Source organism: Sesamum indicum, linkage group LG11, assembly GCF_026168435.1.
Source record: "Sesamum indicum cultivar Baizhima isolate 11 linkage group LG11, ASM2616843v1, whole genome shotgun sequence".
Taxonomy (NCBI): domain Eukaryota; kingdom Viridiplantae; phylum Streptophyta; class Magnoliopsida; order Lamiales; family Pedaliaceae; genus Sesamum; species Sesamum indicum.
In genome coordinates, this window is record NC_142667.1 from 1,178,148 (window position 1) to 1,193,615 (window position 15,468).

The 15,468-nt window shown below is 34.0% G+C and overlaps 2 protein-coding genes across 5 annotated transcripts; both read left to right on the forward strand.

Moving 5' to 3' along the window:
* The first annotated feature begins 1,501 nt into the window (after positions 1-1,501).
* On the forward strand, positions 1,502-8,600 carry BAM7 (beta-amylase 7). Of its 4 annotated transcripts, XM_088875570.1 has the most exons (12): positions 1,502-1,798; positions 2,318-2,409; positions 2,514-2,954; positions 3,601-3,888; positions 4,098-4,175; positions 4,590-4,793; positions 5,184-5,378; positions 5,876-6,040; positions 6,502-6,762; positions 7,038-7,256; positions 7,432-7,651; positions 8,116-8,600. In XM_088875570.1, exons 2-12 carry the CDS (start codon positions 2,401-2,403, stop codon positions 8,142-8,144), a joined length of 2,109 nt encoding a protein of 702 aa, XP_088731696.1. In that variant the 5' UTR covers positions 1,502-1,798; positions 2,318-2,400; the 3' UTR covers positions 8,145-8,600. The 4 variants fall into 4 exon arrangements, with proteins under 4 accessions (XP_088731696.1, XP_088731698.1, XP_088731697.1 ...); XM_088875572.1 differs by lacking the exon at positions 2,318-2,409 and having other exon boundaries at positions 2,410-2,954; XM_088875571.1 differs by lacking the exon at positions 2,318-2,409 and having other exon boundaries at positions 2,434-2,954.
* Positions 8,601-9,734: 1,134 nt separating this feature from the next.
* On the forward strand, positions 9,735-11,307 carry LOC105173169 (large ribosomal subunit protein eL36y). Its single transcript, XM_011094838.3, has 4 exons — positions 9,735-9,866; positions 10,432-10,536; positions 10,749-10,948; positions 11,097-11,307. Exons 2-4 carry the CDS (start codon positions 10,435-10,437, stop codon positions 11,125-11,127), a joined length of 333 nt encoding a protein of 110 aa, XP_011093140.1. The 5' UTR covers positions 9,735-9,866; positions 10,432-10,434; the 3' UTR covers positions 11,128-11,307.
* The last annotated feature ends 4,161 nt before the right edge of the window (positions 11,308-15,468 follow it).

A 15,468-nucleotide genomic window follows, 5' to 3' on the forward strand; every position in this document is an offset into this window, starting at 1 on the left:
TAAATATGATAATTTTATATCCCTATAATAAATATAACATGATGATTTCTTTATTTTTCTTAAAATGTGATTTATTGATTTATATAATTTATTTTTATTTATAATATATTTTAATATAAAATATTATTTATTATATACACACAATAATAACGTGTCGTGACAACCAATACCATAAAATGTCAATGTTCGTTTAAGAAGGAATTTTTTTTTTTTTTTTTTTTTTTTGTGTATGTGTTACAAACTTGTGTTTCATACATTTCTTAATTTGTTCATATGATATTTTATTTACATGGATTTAATTGTTTTTTATTATAATTCCAATTCAACTTTTTTTATGCACTTCTTTTTTATTCTCGTTTGTTATATCGTATTAAATGAAATTATATAGAAGTATAAATAATAATGTGCACATAATTTTTCAATATATAACACAAAGTCAAATTAATTATAGATTCATTCAATTTATATTCTTATAAATGATTTTCTTTTAGTAATAGATCGATTAAACCAATACATCAATATGGCGAAAAATAGTAATAAATTATATCGATTCAATCAATGCATTAATATGATTAAGGATAGTAACAAATTACAAGAATTTAATAACTCATATAAAGTGAGACAAATACTAACATAAAGTGAGACAAATACTACACCCAATACAGGATACAATGGGTAGGTGGATAGTTGACGTGTACTCTGTTCAAAAATTAAGAAATATAAGTTATGGATAAGTACACTGCCTCAGGAAAAATTATATTTTGCACCAATGACATTTGTTTCTGTCCGACAAATAGATTTTTCGTTAGTCAAGATCCACCAAATATAATATGTTGAATCTGCAAGCAAATTGAATGAAAATTCATATTTGCCTGATTGACTTATACATATTCACACGTGCTAATGCATATGAGGAGGTACATATTCATCCTTGTAAGGGTAGTTTGGTCAGAAAAGATTTATTTGACATATAATAAGTCAGTAGTAAGTCAATTATAGAATAAATATAGATTTTTATTCATTAATATCAACAAATTCTGTAATTTTTTACTAATGCAGGGATATATTTATTAGACGCAAACAAAAGTCAGGAATACTAAATATAATTTTTTAAATCACAAAATATTTATGTAATTATATCAAATTTTAGAAAAAAGACAATATAAATTATTCATCTGTACACACAATACACAAAGCATCGAATATAGCATGTGTTTTGACCTGTTTTGGCTAACTACCTAAAACACACACTTATTGCCTGAATATATATTGTTATTGAAACATTAAATTATGAAGGGGGTCACAATAATGTTGCCTGAAATTATGGTTAAAAAAAATAATTTAAAATTAATAATTCACGAGTATATTATAACGTGAAGAAAAAACAAATAAACCCCATGCTGAAGGGCCCCACCAATTCCCTGTGTGAATGGGACCCACTCCCTGGCACCGTGCGAAGCGTGTGAGCCGCACGTCCCAAGATAAGTGCCCAAAACGCGTGCCAACTTCTACACGCTTCCCTCGTGCGAAACCCTCCGCCCCCGCCCCTATTTTCTCTCTCCTCCGCCGCTTCGCCGCCGGGATTTCCCCCCTCCACTGTCAGTAGTCGTTGGAACTGGATAACTTCTCTGGTTCCGTGAGTTCCGGCGAGTTTGCTGCTTTTTCTTTTTTTTTTTTTTTTTTACCTTCGGTGAGTTTGATTCGTCGGAGCAGTTTGTTAGCTGGTTTCGGGGATGATGTTTGGATCTGCACGGGAGTATTGTGGAATCTTTGAATGGGAGTGGAGAGCGACAACGGAGTGAGTTCTTTATGCTTTGTTGAGTTTGTGAGAGCTGAATTTTTGTTTGTTTCTGAAGGATTTGGAATTTTTGAGTGCATACTGCATACTCTAGCTTGGTACTGGAAGCCACTGGTGTTTTATGTTTTCTATTCATTAACCATTGGAAATTAATTGAAGCTATTTGAACTGCTTTAGTGGGATATAGTGAAATAAAATTATTGTTTCCTCGTGGATACTTGCAACTTGAGTAGGATTTTAGTACATGTGGTGAAGTAATGTAACAGTGAAATTTATTGTAAAAGAACTCTGGTAACAAGAAAGCAAAAATTTGAGATGTCAAACGTCTCAACTTCCAGTTAACCTATGCACTGAAGTTTGAAAATTAGTTTTCATTTGTTTTCCTTTTGCGGTAAATTGATGAAGGATCTGCTTCTACATGTCGAGAAACCTTTCTTTTTTGAGATACATTGAAGTATTTACTATGTCTTTTCTGTTTTTTGATATCTTGACATTATTTGCTTCTACATTTTGTCTCAGATATCTTTTACCCAACCAGTAGGATTCCCATGATTATAGACATACACTTCTGGTTTTGATGGAAAGTTTGCTGTTAATACACTATGTTGAAGGTATAAACTGTTACACCACATCAGGAATCAGGTTGATTAATTACTACAAAACCTATGCTTCCATGAGGAGAAGTTAAACAAGAGCTAAGAGAAAACTGGAACAGGTGATGGCGGCGGAGATGCAGAGATTTGGCACAAGTGAAGAAGATGATGATGAAATGGGGATGGATGTGAAGGAGGAAGATGATGATGATGATGACGATGAAGAGAAGAATATGGCAACCCCTGCAGTAGTTGGTGTGGATGTGGGCATTCTGTCAACAAGTGGTAGTAATAGGTATATGCATCACCAACAATATCGAGATCAGCCAACTCCGCAAGGAGGAGGGGCTCGAAGGTGTAGGCCACAGGAAGAGAAAGAGAGAACTAAGCTACGGGAGCGACAGCGCAGAGCAATCACAGCAAAGATTTTGGCTGGGCTTCGCAGGCATGGTAACTACAATCTTAGAGTTAGAGCTGACATTAATGATGTCATTGCTGCTTTGGCAAGGGAAGCAGGTTGGGTTGTTCTTCCAGATGGAACCACGTTTCCTTCCAGAACACAGGTACCAATCACTCTGGCTGGGCATAATCTGTTGTTGTCTCTCAATTCCTATTGTAAATTTGAAGGATAATCACATTCTTGATCAACCCCCTAATGATTCAGAGCAAGGTTAATCTTCTTTACACATTTTTCTCCATTCTTTTTACATGTATATGCATGTCTTTTGTGATTTGCTTATGCAATATGTTGCATGTACTCTTCAATTCGGTCTATGCACACTTGTCAGCTCTGAAAATGGCATGATGTTGGATCTTGGCCGGAGACTGAAGCAACTCAAAATCCTCAGATGATTTAAGGGGGAAAAGAATTGAAAAAGTAGATGTGTAAGATCTACCTAGCTGTTTGAATCCACAATTGAGGAATGATAACTAAGGGTAACAAGCAATTGTTTAAGAGCATTCTGAATCTTTTTGGAGTCATACAACTACAGATGAAGTACCCCACATCAATATCCTAGAAAACTCTCAGACCTGCTTGTCAATAAGCATGTTCTACTATGTGATGTACTAGGAACTTTTTCAACCAACTTCAGCATCCCAACATGCGACACCCAAAACGGAATCTGAGTTTCATAGTGTACGATGAAAGCAGAAGTTCACATGAATGCATCTTGGAATCACAATGGTTGTTATTTTCAATATTTGCAGGGGTCGCGACCAACTGGTGGTGCATCAAACACTGCCATGACATCAGCTTCTTCCCAAATGCCAGCACAACATACTTCTCCTACCTCCTTGGGAGGCATCTCTCCAGGCTATAAGAGTGCAGTTGATTACAGCGCATCTCACATGAAAGGTGTTTTTGTCTCCACCTCATCTCCTTATGATTCATCCTCTGGCGCCAGGTCTCAGAGTCCAGCGATGATTGGAGATGGAGGTGACCTGCAGAATGATCCTCTTCTGGGGGGCTCCATTGGTTCAGTCGACAACAGGCAGGCGAGAAATATGGCTTCTTTAGATTGTGATAGTTTCAGTTGCCCTTTTGATTATTTTCTTAAATGCAGTATGTTTTGTTATGTTTGAGCACATGACAATTTATGCCAACCTTGTTTGAATTTTGTGCCCCTTTTATCGTAGCCTGCAGGCAATATTCATACAGCTGTCTGACATTTCTTCTTTGGTTGGTTGCCCTTTCTATTTCTTAGGTTGTTGACATGCCCACAAAATTACAGGACAGGGATTTTGCTGGCACACCTTATGTTCCAGTTTACATTATGCTGCCAGTGAGTTTTCTAAATTTCATCGTAGTTTTTCTGTGTAAGTTGGTCCACTGGCTCCAAAACTATTGTTATGTGGTCCTATCAATTGCATACATTTGTGTTTGTTTGTCTCACCTAATTTATTTATAACTCTGCGTGGTCTTGTCTGTTCTGAGTAAAGGGTGTGCGTTCTCTTGAATAGAAGTACTTTTGGCTTGTTTCTTTTGTGATATGCATGATACTCAAGAGCACATAGTATAACCAGTTTAGTTGCAGTTGGTTGTCATAGTTTAAATGAAGTTTGATATGTTCCGTGCCCTTTTTACCTTATTATTAAATTTCAGTAATAAATCTTGTACTTGAAACCGCACTTTTCTGTATGTTTGTTGACTCATCAGAAAGCTATAGTTGTAATGAATTGAATCATCTTGGTGCCAGTTGGGTGTTGTCAATATGAAGTCGGAGCTTGTTGATCCAGATGGTCTAGTGAAGCAATTGAAAATCTTGAAATCACTTAAAGTTGATGGTGTTATGGTTGATTGCTGGTGGGGTGTGGTGGAAGCACATGCACCCCAGGAATATAACTGGAATGGCTACAGGAGGTTATTTCAAATAGTAAGGGAGCTGAAAATGAAGCTACAGGTGATTACTTATCATGGACTACTTAGCATTCAGTTATAATCTGTTTTTGTGACATTCCTACTTGCAAGTGCTTCTGTCTGATGACAGTAACACTCTATCACTAAATATATAGCTAGTTTTAATGTTGAAAGCTCCCAGACTCTCTTGACAAATTATTTACTAAGGCCAAAGGAATGTGATAATAACTTTCTGAATAATTCATCATTAAGCAGAAATATCACATCAGCTAAGAGTGCAAAGGCTACTATAGAAAATGGACTACTAATTGCAGGGTGACCTAAATGATTGACGATAGGAGTGTATACAAGTACTATTTTGACACATTTGCTGTTTGTTTTATGTATTCTTTTGAACTTCTACCAACACTACCCAAGCTTATTGTGAGAACAGGTTGTAATGTCCTTTCATGAATGTGGTGGTAATGTCGGGGATGATGTTTGTATTCCCCTACCTCACTGGGTGGCTGAAATTGGTAGAAGCAATCCAGACATATTTTTCACAGATAGAGCTGGAAGGCGCAACCCAGAATGCCTGTCTTGGGGAGTTGACAAGGAAAGAGTTTTGAGGGGCAGGACCGGTGTAGAGGTAACTAACTTTACATCACTCACGGTTTGTGTCCGAGCTACTTCCACTTTGACAACAGAATGTTTGTTCAGCATGTGTTTCTGGTCGTGTACAGATTTGTGCTCATTATGGCTTTGATGTATATTAGAAATTGAGGATTGAGGAGAACTAGAGTTGCTGTTGCATAATGAAGTCCATGTTTTTGCTTATAATGATTTTCTCTTTGGGTTGATGGCAACCTCGAGAGCCCTGGGTTTTGAAAGTTCTCCTCTCGACTTTATACATTGTTTTAGCCACCAGTTAAAACTTGATGTTGAAAAAGATGGATACTTCAGTTGGAAAGGTTTTTGCATGATAGCATGACTTCCATTTGCTGTTTGTTTGCCACATCACTGTGATAATTTTCAATCGTATTTCCTTGTAGTTTTCATGGTTTCATTGTTAAAACTTTAGTCCAATTGACCAGGTACTGTTGTTTAAAGATGCTCACTGTTTTTGTAATTTGGAAACTGTTGTAGGTCTACTTTGATTACATGAGAAGCTTTCGGGTTGAATTTGATGAGTTTTTTGAGGATGGTCTCATATCTATGATTGTAGTTGGACTTGGTCCACGTGGAGAGCTGAGATACCCTTGTAACCCTGTGAAGCATGGTTGGAGATACCCTGGTATTGGTGAGTTTCAGGTAATGGATACATTGTTAAATCCATAACTACTACTATATTCAGGAAAGTTTTGTTTGTAAGGGGTGGGGGTGGGAGGAGGTTCTTAAGGGGTGTATCAGGGAGGAACTCCATTTGTTAAGATGTTGAAAGGAACTGGTATGACTATCCATATGTTCATCAGAACCTCTCAACGCGTGGAAAAATTAAAACAAGAATTCCAGCCTGTTTGTTAAAGTGAAAGTTTTATTGGAATTATATTGATTTGACACCCGTAACAACATGAAATACAATATCATTAACTAATCTAAACAAATTCTCATTTTCACACGAAAACCTATACAAAATTGAAAACATGCATTACCTACTGCAAACTGAAAATTGAAAATAAAAACTTAAACAAACAGCATTGTTTTTCAGTTTTTCTGTGCAGAACCTTTTCTATTATCAGGCAGTATAATGTATCTTGTCTTGTCGTTTGCAGTGCTATGATCGATATATGTTGAAAAGCCTGCAGAAGGCAGCTGAAATAAGAGGACACTCTTTCTGGGCACGAGGACCTGAGAATGCTGGTTCCTACAATTCACGGCCGCATGAGACTGGATTTTTCTGTGATGGGGGCGATTATGATGGTTATTATGGCAGGTTTTTCCTCAAGTGGTATTCTCAGGGTTTAGTTGACCATGGTGATCGTGTGCTTTCTCTGGCCAAGTTAGCTTTTGAAGGAACTTTCGTTGCTGCAAAGGTAAGCTCCACTAATGCGATTCTGAACTTTGCCAGCACAGCTTGGTCAACCGTAGGAACAATATATCTCAATCTGCTCATATGTGTTCCTGTGCATTCCTACTTTTTCTATAATAATTATTTTATATTTCCCATGAATACACCATACCCTAATATTGTTTTTCCAGAAGATACTAACTGATCAACTTCACAACTATTTAGTAGATTAACAAGAAAATTTGGATCTTTGCATGAGCATGGCTCTTTTGACACTCTGCTCTATTTATCACTGAACAGCTATCAGGCATCCATTGGTGGTACAAGACAGCTAGTCATGCTGCCGAATTAACTGCTGGATATTATAACTCCTGCAATCGTGATGGATATGCTGCTATTATGGCAATGCTAAAGAGGCATGGGGCTGCCATATGCTTTACATGTTCCCATATGAGCATGGTAGATCATCATATGGACTTCTCCGAGTCTCTAGCCGATCCTGAGGGATTAACTTGGCAAGTAAGTATTAGTGGAATAGCTTTGTTTTTCATAATTTGCTGCTTGTTACTTCAGCAAGAAAATATTTATACTTAGCAAAAGCTTATTTCTTCTTTATATTAGAAATTGCATAATGTCGTTTTTGAATTTAAATGGTTTTTGCCAAAATCCGTAGTAACAGCTGATCACAATCTAGGTTCTGAATGCTGCTTGGGATGCTTCTATACCAGTTGCCAGTGAAAATTCTTTTCCATGCCATGACAGAGAAGGGTACAATTATTTATTGGAAAAGGCAAAGCCCATCGGTGATCCAGATGGGAGGCATTTTTCTGCTTTTACCTACCTGAGGCTCAACCCACTTCTCATGGAAAGACAAAACCTCGTTGAATTTGAACAGTTTGTCAAGAGAATGCACGGTAAGATTATTACTCTATTTTTACCTATTTCATGTAACAAGTTTGTAGATACACTGAGTTTTATTAATGTTTTCTTGCTGAAGCAACTTTGTAAATAGCTGATCATAGACTCCGTGTGACATCTATCAAAATTCTTGGCGGATCCGCACCTTTAGATTATGCATCTTCTAGATTATTGAATTTTATCACTGTTTTAAGGTTGAAATATGGTATGTAGTGATATATTAGCATTGTACTAGTTGGAGGTTACATGCTACATTCTACAACCTTTTATTCTTTTCTCACACAGATGCACGTGTTTGAGTGTTGTGAATGGCTTTTGTGAGTGTTGTGAATGGCTTTTGAGCATCCCATTAGAAATTCTCGTTCATTTTACTTACTAATAAGCGAACCTGTGGCAAATCCATTATGCATCAAAGTAGACTTAAGTGGTAACGACATCTTCATCTCGTCTCTATTTGCAGGGGAAGCTGTTCTCGAGTATCAGACATAGCTCCCAAGTTCCAGCGAAAGAACACTAACATAGCTTTCTAAATACACTACTTAGGTACACATCTGTAAAGAAAATGAAGCCAAGCAATAGTCGGACGACTGATCCTCTCCGCAGTCTGCTAAGGTAGACTAACAAATTCAGGTGATGAATTCTGCAGCAATGGTTGATTTGAAATCAGCCTGTGAAAAATTGTTCTAAATGTAATTGTGTGTGTGTGTGTATCAACAAAGAATGGTTTAAAATGTGCAGATTAGCTGAGCATGAAAAATGAGTGATATTTCTCCTAAGCCAAAATTTCCCTTTTGTAATACTAAGTTATGCAGGAAGGAGAAAATGTTTGTACTCACTTCCTGGGCAAATGCCCAGTTTATTTGACAGTAATCTTCTTACTTGTTCTTCTTGCTCTGAACAAAGTGTTGTAATACTAGTGCTAAAAATAGATGTATTTGTTGAAAATATGGAATTTATTTAGTATTCCCATATTTTTTGCATTAATAAATTACAAAGATGGAAATGAGAATAGCTACTCTTCATCATTAAATAGCCATAAGAAATGAGTATCTTTAAGTGAGTTTATGTAAACTCACGCTCTAAATATACATCTTGCTAAGAAACTTATGTGGAATTTTTAGAATCCAACACCTTCAAGTGAGTTAAATGGTTGGGTTTTTTTACACACACACACACACACACACACATATATATATATAATATTAGTATCTAAAACTTTGGGGGTTGTTATATGGGAAAAAAAAAGGTAATTTAAAAGGTAAATTATGAGCCAATGCCAAATCAAATGGATTCTTGGTCGTATGTAAAACTAGCATGTGAAAAGAAAAAACGAGGAGTGAGGTGAGATAGAAAAAACAAATTGTGCAATTGTGGGTATACAAAAATATGTAAGTTTGTGAGAAATAAACATGGAGTAGTAAGGTGAGAGTAACATTTTTTCATTGGAAAGAAATAAATTAAAGGATAAATTTGAATACTTAAAAATTGGTATAATAAAAGATTTTTTAATTTTTTTATATTTTAAAATATATTATATATAAAAATAAAATATATAAATCATAATATCATATTTAAAAAATAAATAAGTAAATAAAAGAAAATCACTTATGTATATTATCGACATAAAAAATTTTGGTGTTATGTTGTCACAAACCGTTATTTGTGAGTGGAAAAGATCTTTCTTTTTTTTATATTAGTGTAGACAGATAGTATGAATATATAAATGAGAATAAGAATTTGAGTAAGAATAGTTGAAAAATACAAAAGGGATATTTTCTATAATTTAAAAAATTAGTATTGCCGTGTAAATAGTCGTTCTTTATGAGTAAAAATGAATTTTTCTTTTAATTAGTATAGATATAGATGTAGATTACAGGTAAATCTCTTACGATGTTGTATTAATGTACCTCATGGAATAATTGTGCAAAATTTTCATGATGAATAGGAATTATTTATAAATTAAAGTTTTTAAATAATTATTATTAGATTTAATTTCAAAGAATATGAATGTAATTTAAAATAGGAAAAAACATTTAAAAATAGAGGATTAAAGTATAATATATAAATATTTCAAAGTTTCCGTACAGGAACAAACAGGCAAACACTGTCCTACTGCCACTTCGACTTCCCACGCTATAAATACTGCGCGACGTCGTCTCCACGGAAACCCTAAGGATTCTTTTGGGTAGCTCCGCTACTTCTCCGCTGAAGGTAAGTTTTCGCGACCGCTTAAACCCGAAGGTGTTCGTGCTTTTATTCGCTAAGTTGATATCTACTAGGGGTTTCCCGATCCCTGACGGAAAGTTGTCTTTATGTGTCTAAATGTTGGATATGTTATCACGTTTTAGCTCCGTATTTCGTGTTTTAACTCTGTATTCGAGATTTACTTGTATGTATGTTGCCTTCTGTTCGTAGTGGAGTAACCCGGAAGACGGTTGCGAATAGAAGGCACGGAGTTGTGTTTTCGGAAGTGGTTGTTCGATGCTGGTGCTGTGTTTGAGAATGGATCGAATAATTATGGTTTTGATTGAAATTTGTAGTACTAGTAGGAGCTGCATATTTTGGTTTTAAGGTGACCGGGGACGGGTCAAGTGCGAATAAGTGGGTTCTATTTGATTTAATTTTTTTCTGGTTGCAATTATCAATCGTTGCTATACTAATGCATTGTTTAGATTTAGTTATGATTCTTATGGTGGACTATGAATGATATATAGCCATGTTATTGGTTCGTTGAATGAAATTTTCTGATTTATTAGACATTTATCTTCTACTTCAGGCAATGGCGCCGCAACAGCCAAATTCTGGGCTCTTCGTGGGTTTGAACAAAGGGCATATTACTACCAAGAAAGAGCTTGCACCACGCCCCTCTGATAGAAAGGGGGTAAGGTTTACATTTTTTCCCGGTGCACATAGTTGTGTTCTTCTGTTTCCCTGGATCCCCCCCCCCCTGCCTGCAGTATTATGGTTCTCTGTGAAGTTGGTGCAAGTTTTTCCTGTAGGAAGCATACAGCTGTTACATAGAAATTTAATTATTGGCATTAGGCTAACCTATGAGATTTTCAATGATACGATTTTTCTTGTTATTTCTGTCAGAAAACCAGTAAGCGAGTACATTTTGCCAGAAGTCTCATTAGGGAAGTTGCTGGGTTTGCTCCTTATGAGAAGCGAATCACAGAGCTTCTTAAAGTTGGGAAAGACAAGCGGGCACTGAAAGTTGCTAAAAGAAAGTTGGGCACCCACAAGAGAGCAAAGAGGAAGCGTGAGGAGATGGCATCTGCTCTTCGAAAAATGAGGTGACTGCTCGTTACTTGATGTTTTGAGTCTCCTTTGGTCATTATGCTAGCATCATGTCTATTAATTATTGTTAAAGCTCATGTATTTGGGGCTTTGTCTCCTTTACTGTAATTAATTCTGGCACAATGTTTAATTTTGGTGATGCAGAGCTGCTGGAGGTGGAGAGAAGAAGAAATAGGCAATTGAATTTCCACATAGACCTTTTTAGGGAAGGAGTAACTGAGTAGAAGTGTTGTTTCACTTATTTGTTTTGTTAATCTGAAGTTTGTGTTTTACCAGAAGAATTTTTATGCGAATGAGAACTTCATTTGCTGATGAAAGTTCCTTTTTTCAAAGTTAACTGAGATTATGTTGGTTATTCCTGGATTATTGTCATCTGTTGCCTTTTCTCAACATGTGGCACTAGTTAACATCTGGAGTGTAATGTGTGCTGTGGTGAATCCTGAAATGGAATGACAATGATTCGAGCTTATACCTGAATCTGATTCAAGTCAAAACTGCAAAGAATTTCTGAGCTGTAACATATTGGATTGCATTTTACTGTAGTTTATGATGTTTTGTAGTGTGTATTATATAACTACATATAAGCTCAATGAAACAGAAAGGTCTTTAGTTTATCCTTCTAACAGAGAGAATTCTTGATTTTCTGTTAGACTTAATTGTACTTGGAATCATGCTGTATCCATGAATGATATGCTCTGTTCATCAGGTAATGCAAGTAACATTAGGAATGTGATTATTGTATTTACATTTTTCATAATTCTCTTTATCCCTCTTGTTGAATGTAATTAAATGCCATGTCTGGCATAATTGGTGCCAAGTTTTATTGCCCTTGCTACATTGCTCACAGATGATGATTATGCTGGTGGTGTATACGTATTTGTTCTCTTGACTGCTGCTTTTAGTTTACAGTTGAAGTTACGTCTGCTTCGTTAGTGTTGATCTGTTTTGCTGGCTACTAAAGGAGCTGTTTTGGAAAGACTGGTAGGTAAGATGCAAAAATATATTGGGTGAGATATTAGAATCGGACATTCTTATGTCTTTTTTTTTTTTTTTGGGTGAAATGTAAGTTTTCATCCATTCAAGAATATGTACAGTGTATTCTGGACATACCCGGAGAGATACAAGAGAGCCCACGCTAAAGATTAATGTATAATCAAATCGTGCGGGAAAAGTGTTAAAAGGAGCCTATACAATGTGATTTTGATTGAAATAATGACTCCCCTAGATAGGGTGTTGAGCCTTAAAAAATGACTTCATTACGATGCCTTCAAAGGGTGTAGACCATGCATGCCAAAGCGAGGTGTCGCGCTTTGTTCTGCACGGAGGAAACAGTTTTGTCGTTCTTGAGTCACTTGACCGCACTGTGGAGGGTGGACATACTTCGGCTGATCCCAAGCCATTGTCGGATATGTGACCAGACGAAGTCGCTGAAGGGACACTCGAAGAAAAGGTGCTTGGTCGAAGAAAAATATAATTAGCCTGTTTTATTCAAAAAAATAAATTTTTTTATGTTGATATGTTGTAATTATTTTATGTAAATGATAAAATTTTAAAATCTTGTGAACATAATAATAATATATTGATTAACTTAAAATAAATACTATCCTTTTTTAATAGTTAAATAAAATCAAAATTATGAATAAATTTTATAAATTTATCTGATATGAAAATGTAATAAAAAAAACTTAAGTTAGTAATTTTCTATTGTAAGAGTTAAAGATAAATTTAAAAAAGTTGAATCTGACAATATTTATAAAATGTTTGGTTTTTCGAACAAAAAGTTGGTAGATTATATTTTTTAACTAGATTGTTCGGTGGTTTTCATATATATAAAATTCATTCTAAAATATTTTCTATAAAATGTGACTATATATTTAATGAACCACTTAAAATGAATTTATATATATTTGAAGTCCATCAAATAATCTAATTAAGGGTACAATTTTGTCAATTTTTTCTTCAAAATTGTAGTTGTTAATATTAATAACATTGTTAAGATTTAATTTCATTACACATATCTCTAGCTCTTAAGATTAAACAACTAACTTAGATTTTTCAAAAATATTTTTAGATTAGCTACGTTTAAAAAATTTATTTATAGTTTTGATATTTTTTATCACTTTTGAAAATGACAAAAAAATAGAGATTAGTTTATTTTAAGTTAAAAAATATGTTAATATTATGTTCACAAGAGTTCAAAACTTTTATTTTTCATATAAGATTATAACATCATACCATATAAAAATACAAAAAAACAATGATTTTCTTTCTTAAAAGGGACTAATTTAATAATTTTAGAAACTTAAGGAGCTGAAATGATAAAATCAAACTTAAATAATTGTTATACTTTTCAAAAAGTCAAACTTTGGCACATTTTTGCCCGATAATGGTAAGAAGGATCAAACTGAGACAAAAATTAAAGTTTATGTATGCTAAAGTCAAGAAATAAATTTGAAGAATTAAAGTGATCTTAAATGAAAACTTAAGGGATCAAATATTATTAATATTTAATATGTAATCAATTTAGATGAATTTGTCAAGATTTTAAACAATAATTTAGATTTTTATGGATATTATATTGCCCTCCATTGAGGTTTAGTATGAATCTTCGTGGTTTGAGAAATTATATCTAGTATTTTTTATGTTTCTTTCTATCTAACAAATAGATTTATTTATTTGTTAAAATTTACGAATTTATTGCTATTAACAAATAAATTGAAAGCAAATATTGAGAATGTTATATATAATTTTTCTAACAATAGAAAAAAATATTATAATAATTATTTATTTATTTTTTTGTTAAAGAATAAGATTCTAATATCTTATTGGACCTTGTAAGTTTTTTCTTTGAAAAAAATTATCAAACATTTTGAGCTTGTAAGTTCTTCTGAACACCCTTTAAGGAGGGATGTACAGTCACTCAAAATAAGTGATCAGCTTATCTTTGAAAAAGAGTGTTATTGATCTATAATTCTTGGATAAATTACAACTACTTTCTCACATGTTTGATATAGTTACAAATATCTCATCGTTGTTTGAAAAAATACAAATACCTCTCTGATTTTAACGTTCGTCTAACAACGAGACCATCTTGTTATGTTTTTATTCAATTTTTATGATAAATTGAGTAAAATGCCTTATAAATTACAATTTCATATATATAATTTTTTGAAATATTTTTATGAACTACCCATTAGATTATTTATTTTATCCACTCATAATTTTTTTTATATGTTTTTAAATATTTAAAAAATTCAATAAGGGTAAAATAGTAATGTCCACTTCACTGTTTAGGTGCTACTTAATTATTTTCTATTTAAGTGGGATATTAATAATATTTTAAACAATATGGAGTTATTCGTGATTATGTCGAACCTCTGGGAAGATAGTTGTAATTTATCCTAAATTAAATTATTTTAAACAAAAAAATTATAAGAAATTTCTCAATGACTTGCAAATTATTGATAAATTTTAGAGGGGTGGCGACTGGGCGGGTTGGGGTGGATTCAGGACCTGTGCCACTCCAGACTTTATATTGCAACCCGGCAAACTCATTTTTATTTTCTTTAATAAGAGCATGAGAAGAATATGAAGTAGCTACAAGGTAGCGAAGACAAGGTGGCAAATGTCGAGCAAGAGGAGAACAATAGGAGGCAACGACGAGGAGAGAGGGTGATGGTTAGAGAGACAAAGAGAGAGAGAATGAGAACGAAAAGGGTAGAAATTCAGGCTAACCAACAAAATTACATATTATCAAATAAAATTTTAAAGAAAATTTTAATTAATACCAAGTCTCTGGGTGGGTCTTCATGGACCCAGACTCGACATACGGGTCCCATTTATTAGGATCCAAGACCCGTCCCAAACCCTAATTTTTGGACCCTCATTCTTAGGAAATTTATTTATAAACATTCGATCGTTGGTCTAAATATTTCAATAATTATAATTTATATTGTATTTTGAAGTAGTATAAACTTTTATTATTACCTAACCTACAATTATTTGTATGATATAATAAGGTTAACAAAAGTAAAGCTATTACAAACATGTCATAAATCCTTATCTACAGGGACATGGTGGGTGGGTTGGTCCATGCCCCATCACCTACTCCTCTATTTAACCTAAACATTTCCTCTCTTCTCTTGCTATTCAAAGACGGGGGCGTGTTTGGCTAAGCTTTTCTAAAAATAAGTTTTTAAGATTTTTACAACTTTATAATATGTTGGATCTTATTTTAAAAATAAATTTTTAAAGTGTTACGATAAAATAAGATAGAGAAAAATTATTTGTTTAGTCCTTTAAGTTTGCATGCTATTAATTTCAGTCCTTTAAGTTTACATGTTTTAGTTTTAGTTCTTGTAACTTTTAGAAATGTCAATTTTAGTCATCTGACCTAATTTTGGATAATTTTATCCCTGCACAGCTTTTTAAAGAGCAAATTCAGTCCATCTCCATTCATTTTGCATCTCATGATTAATGCTGAAGCCTGAAGGTATGAATTTAAGGAGACTTAGTT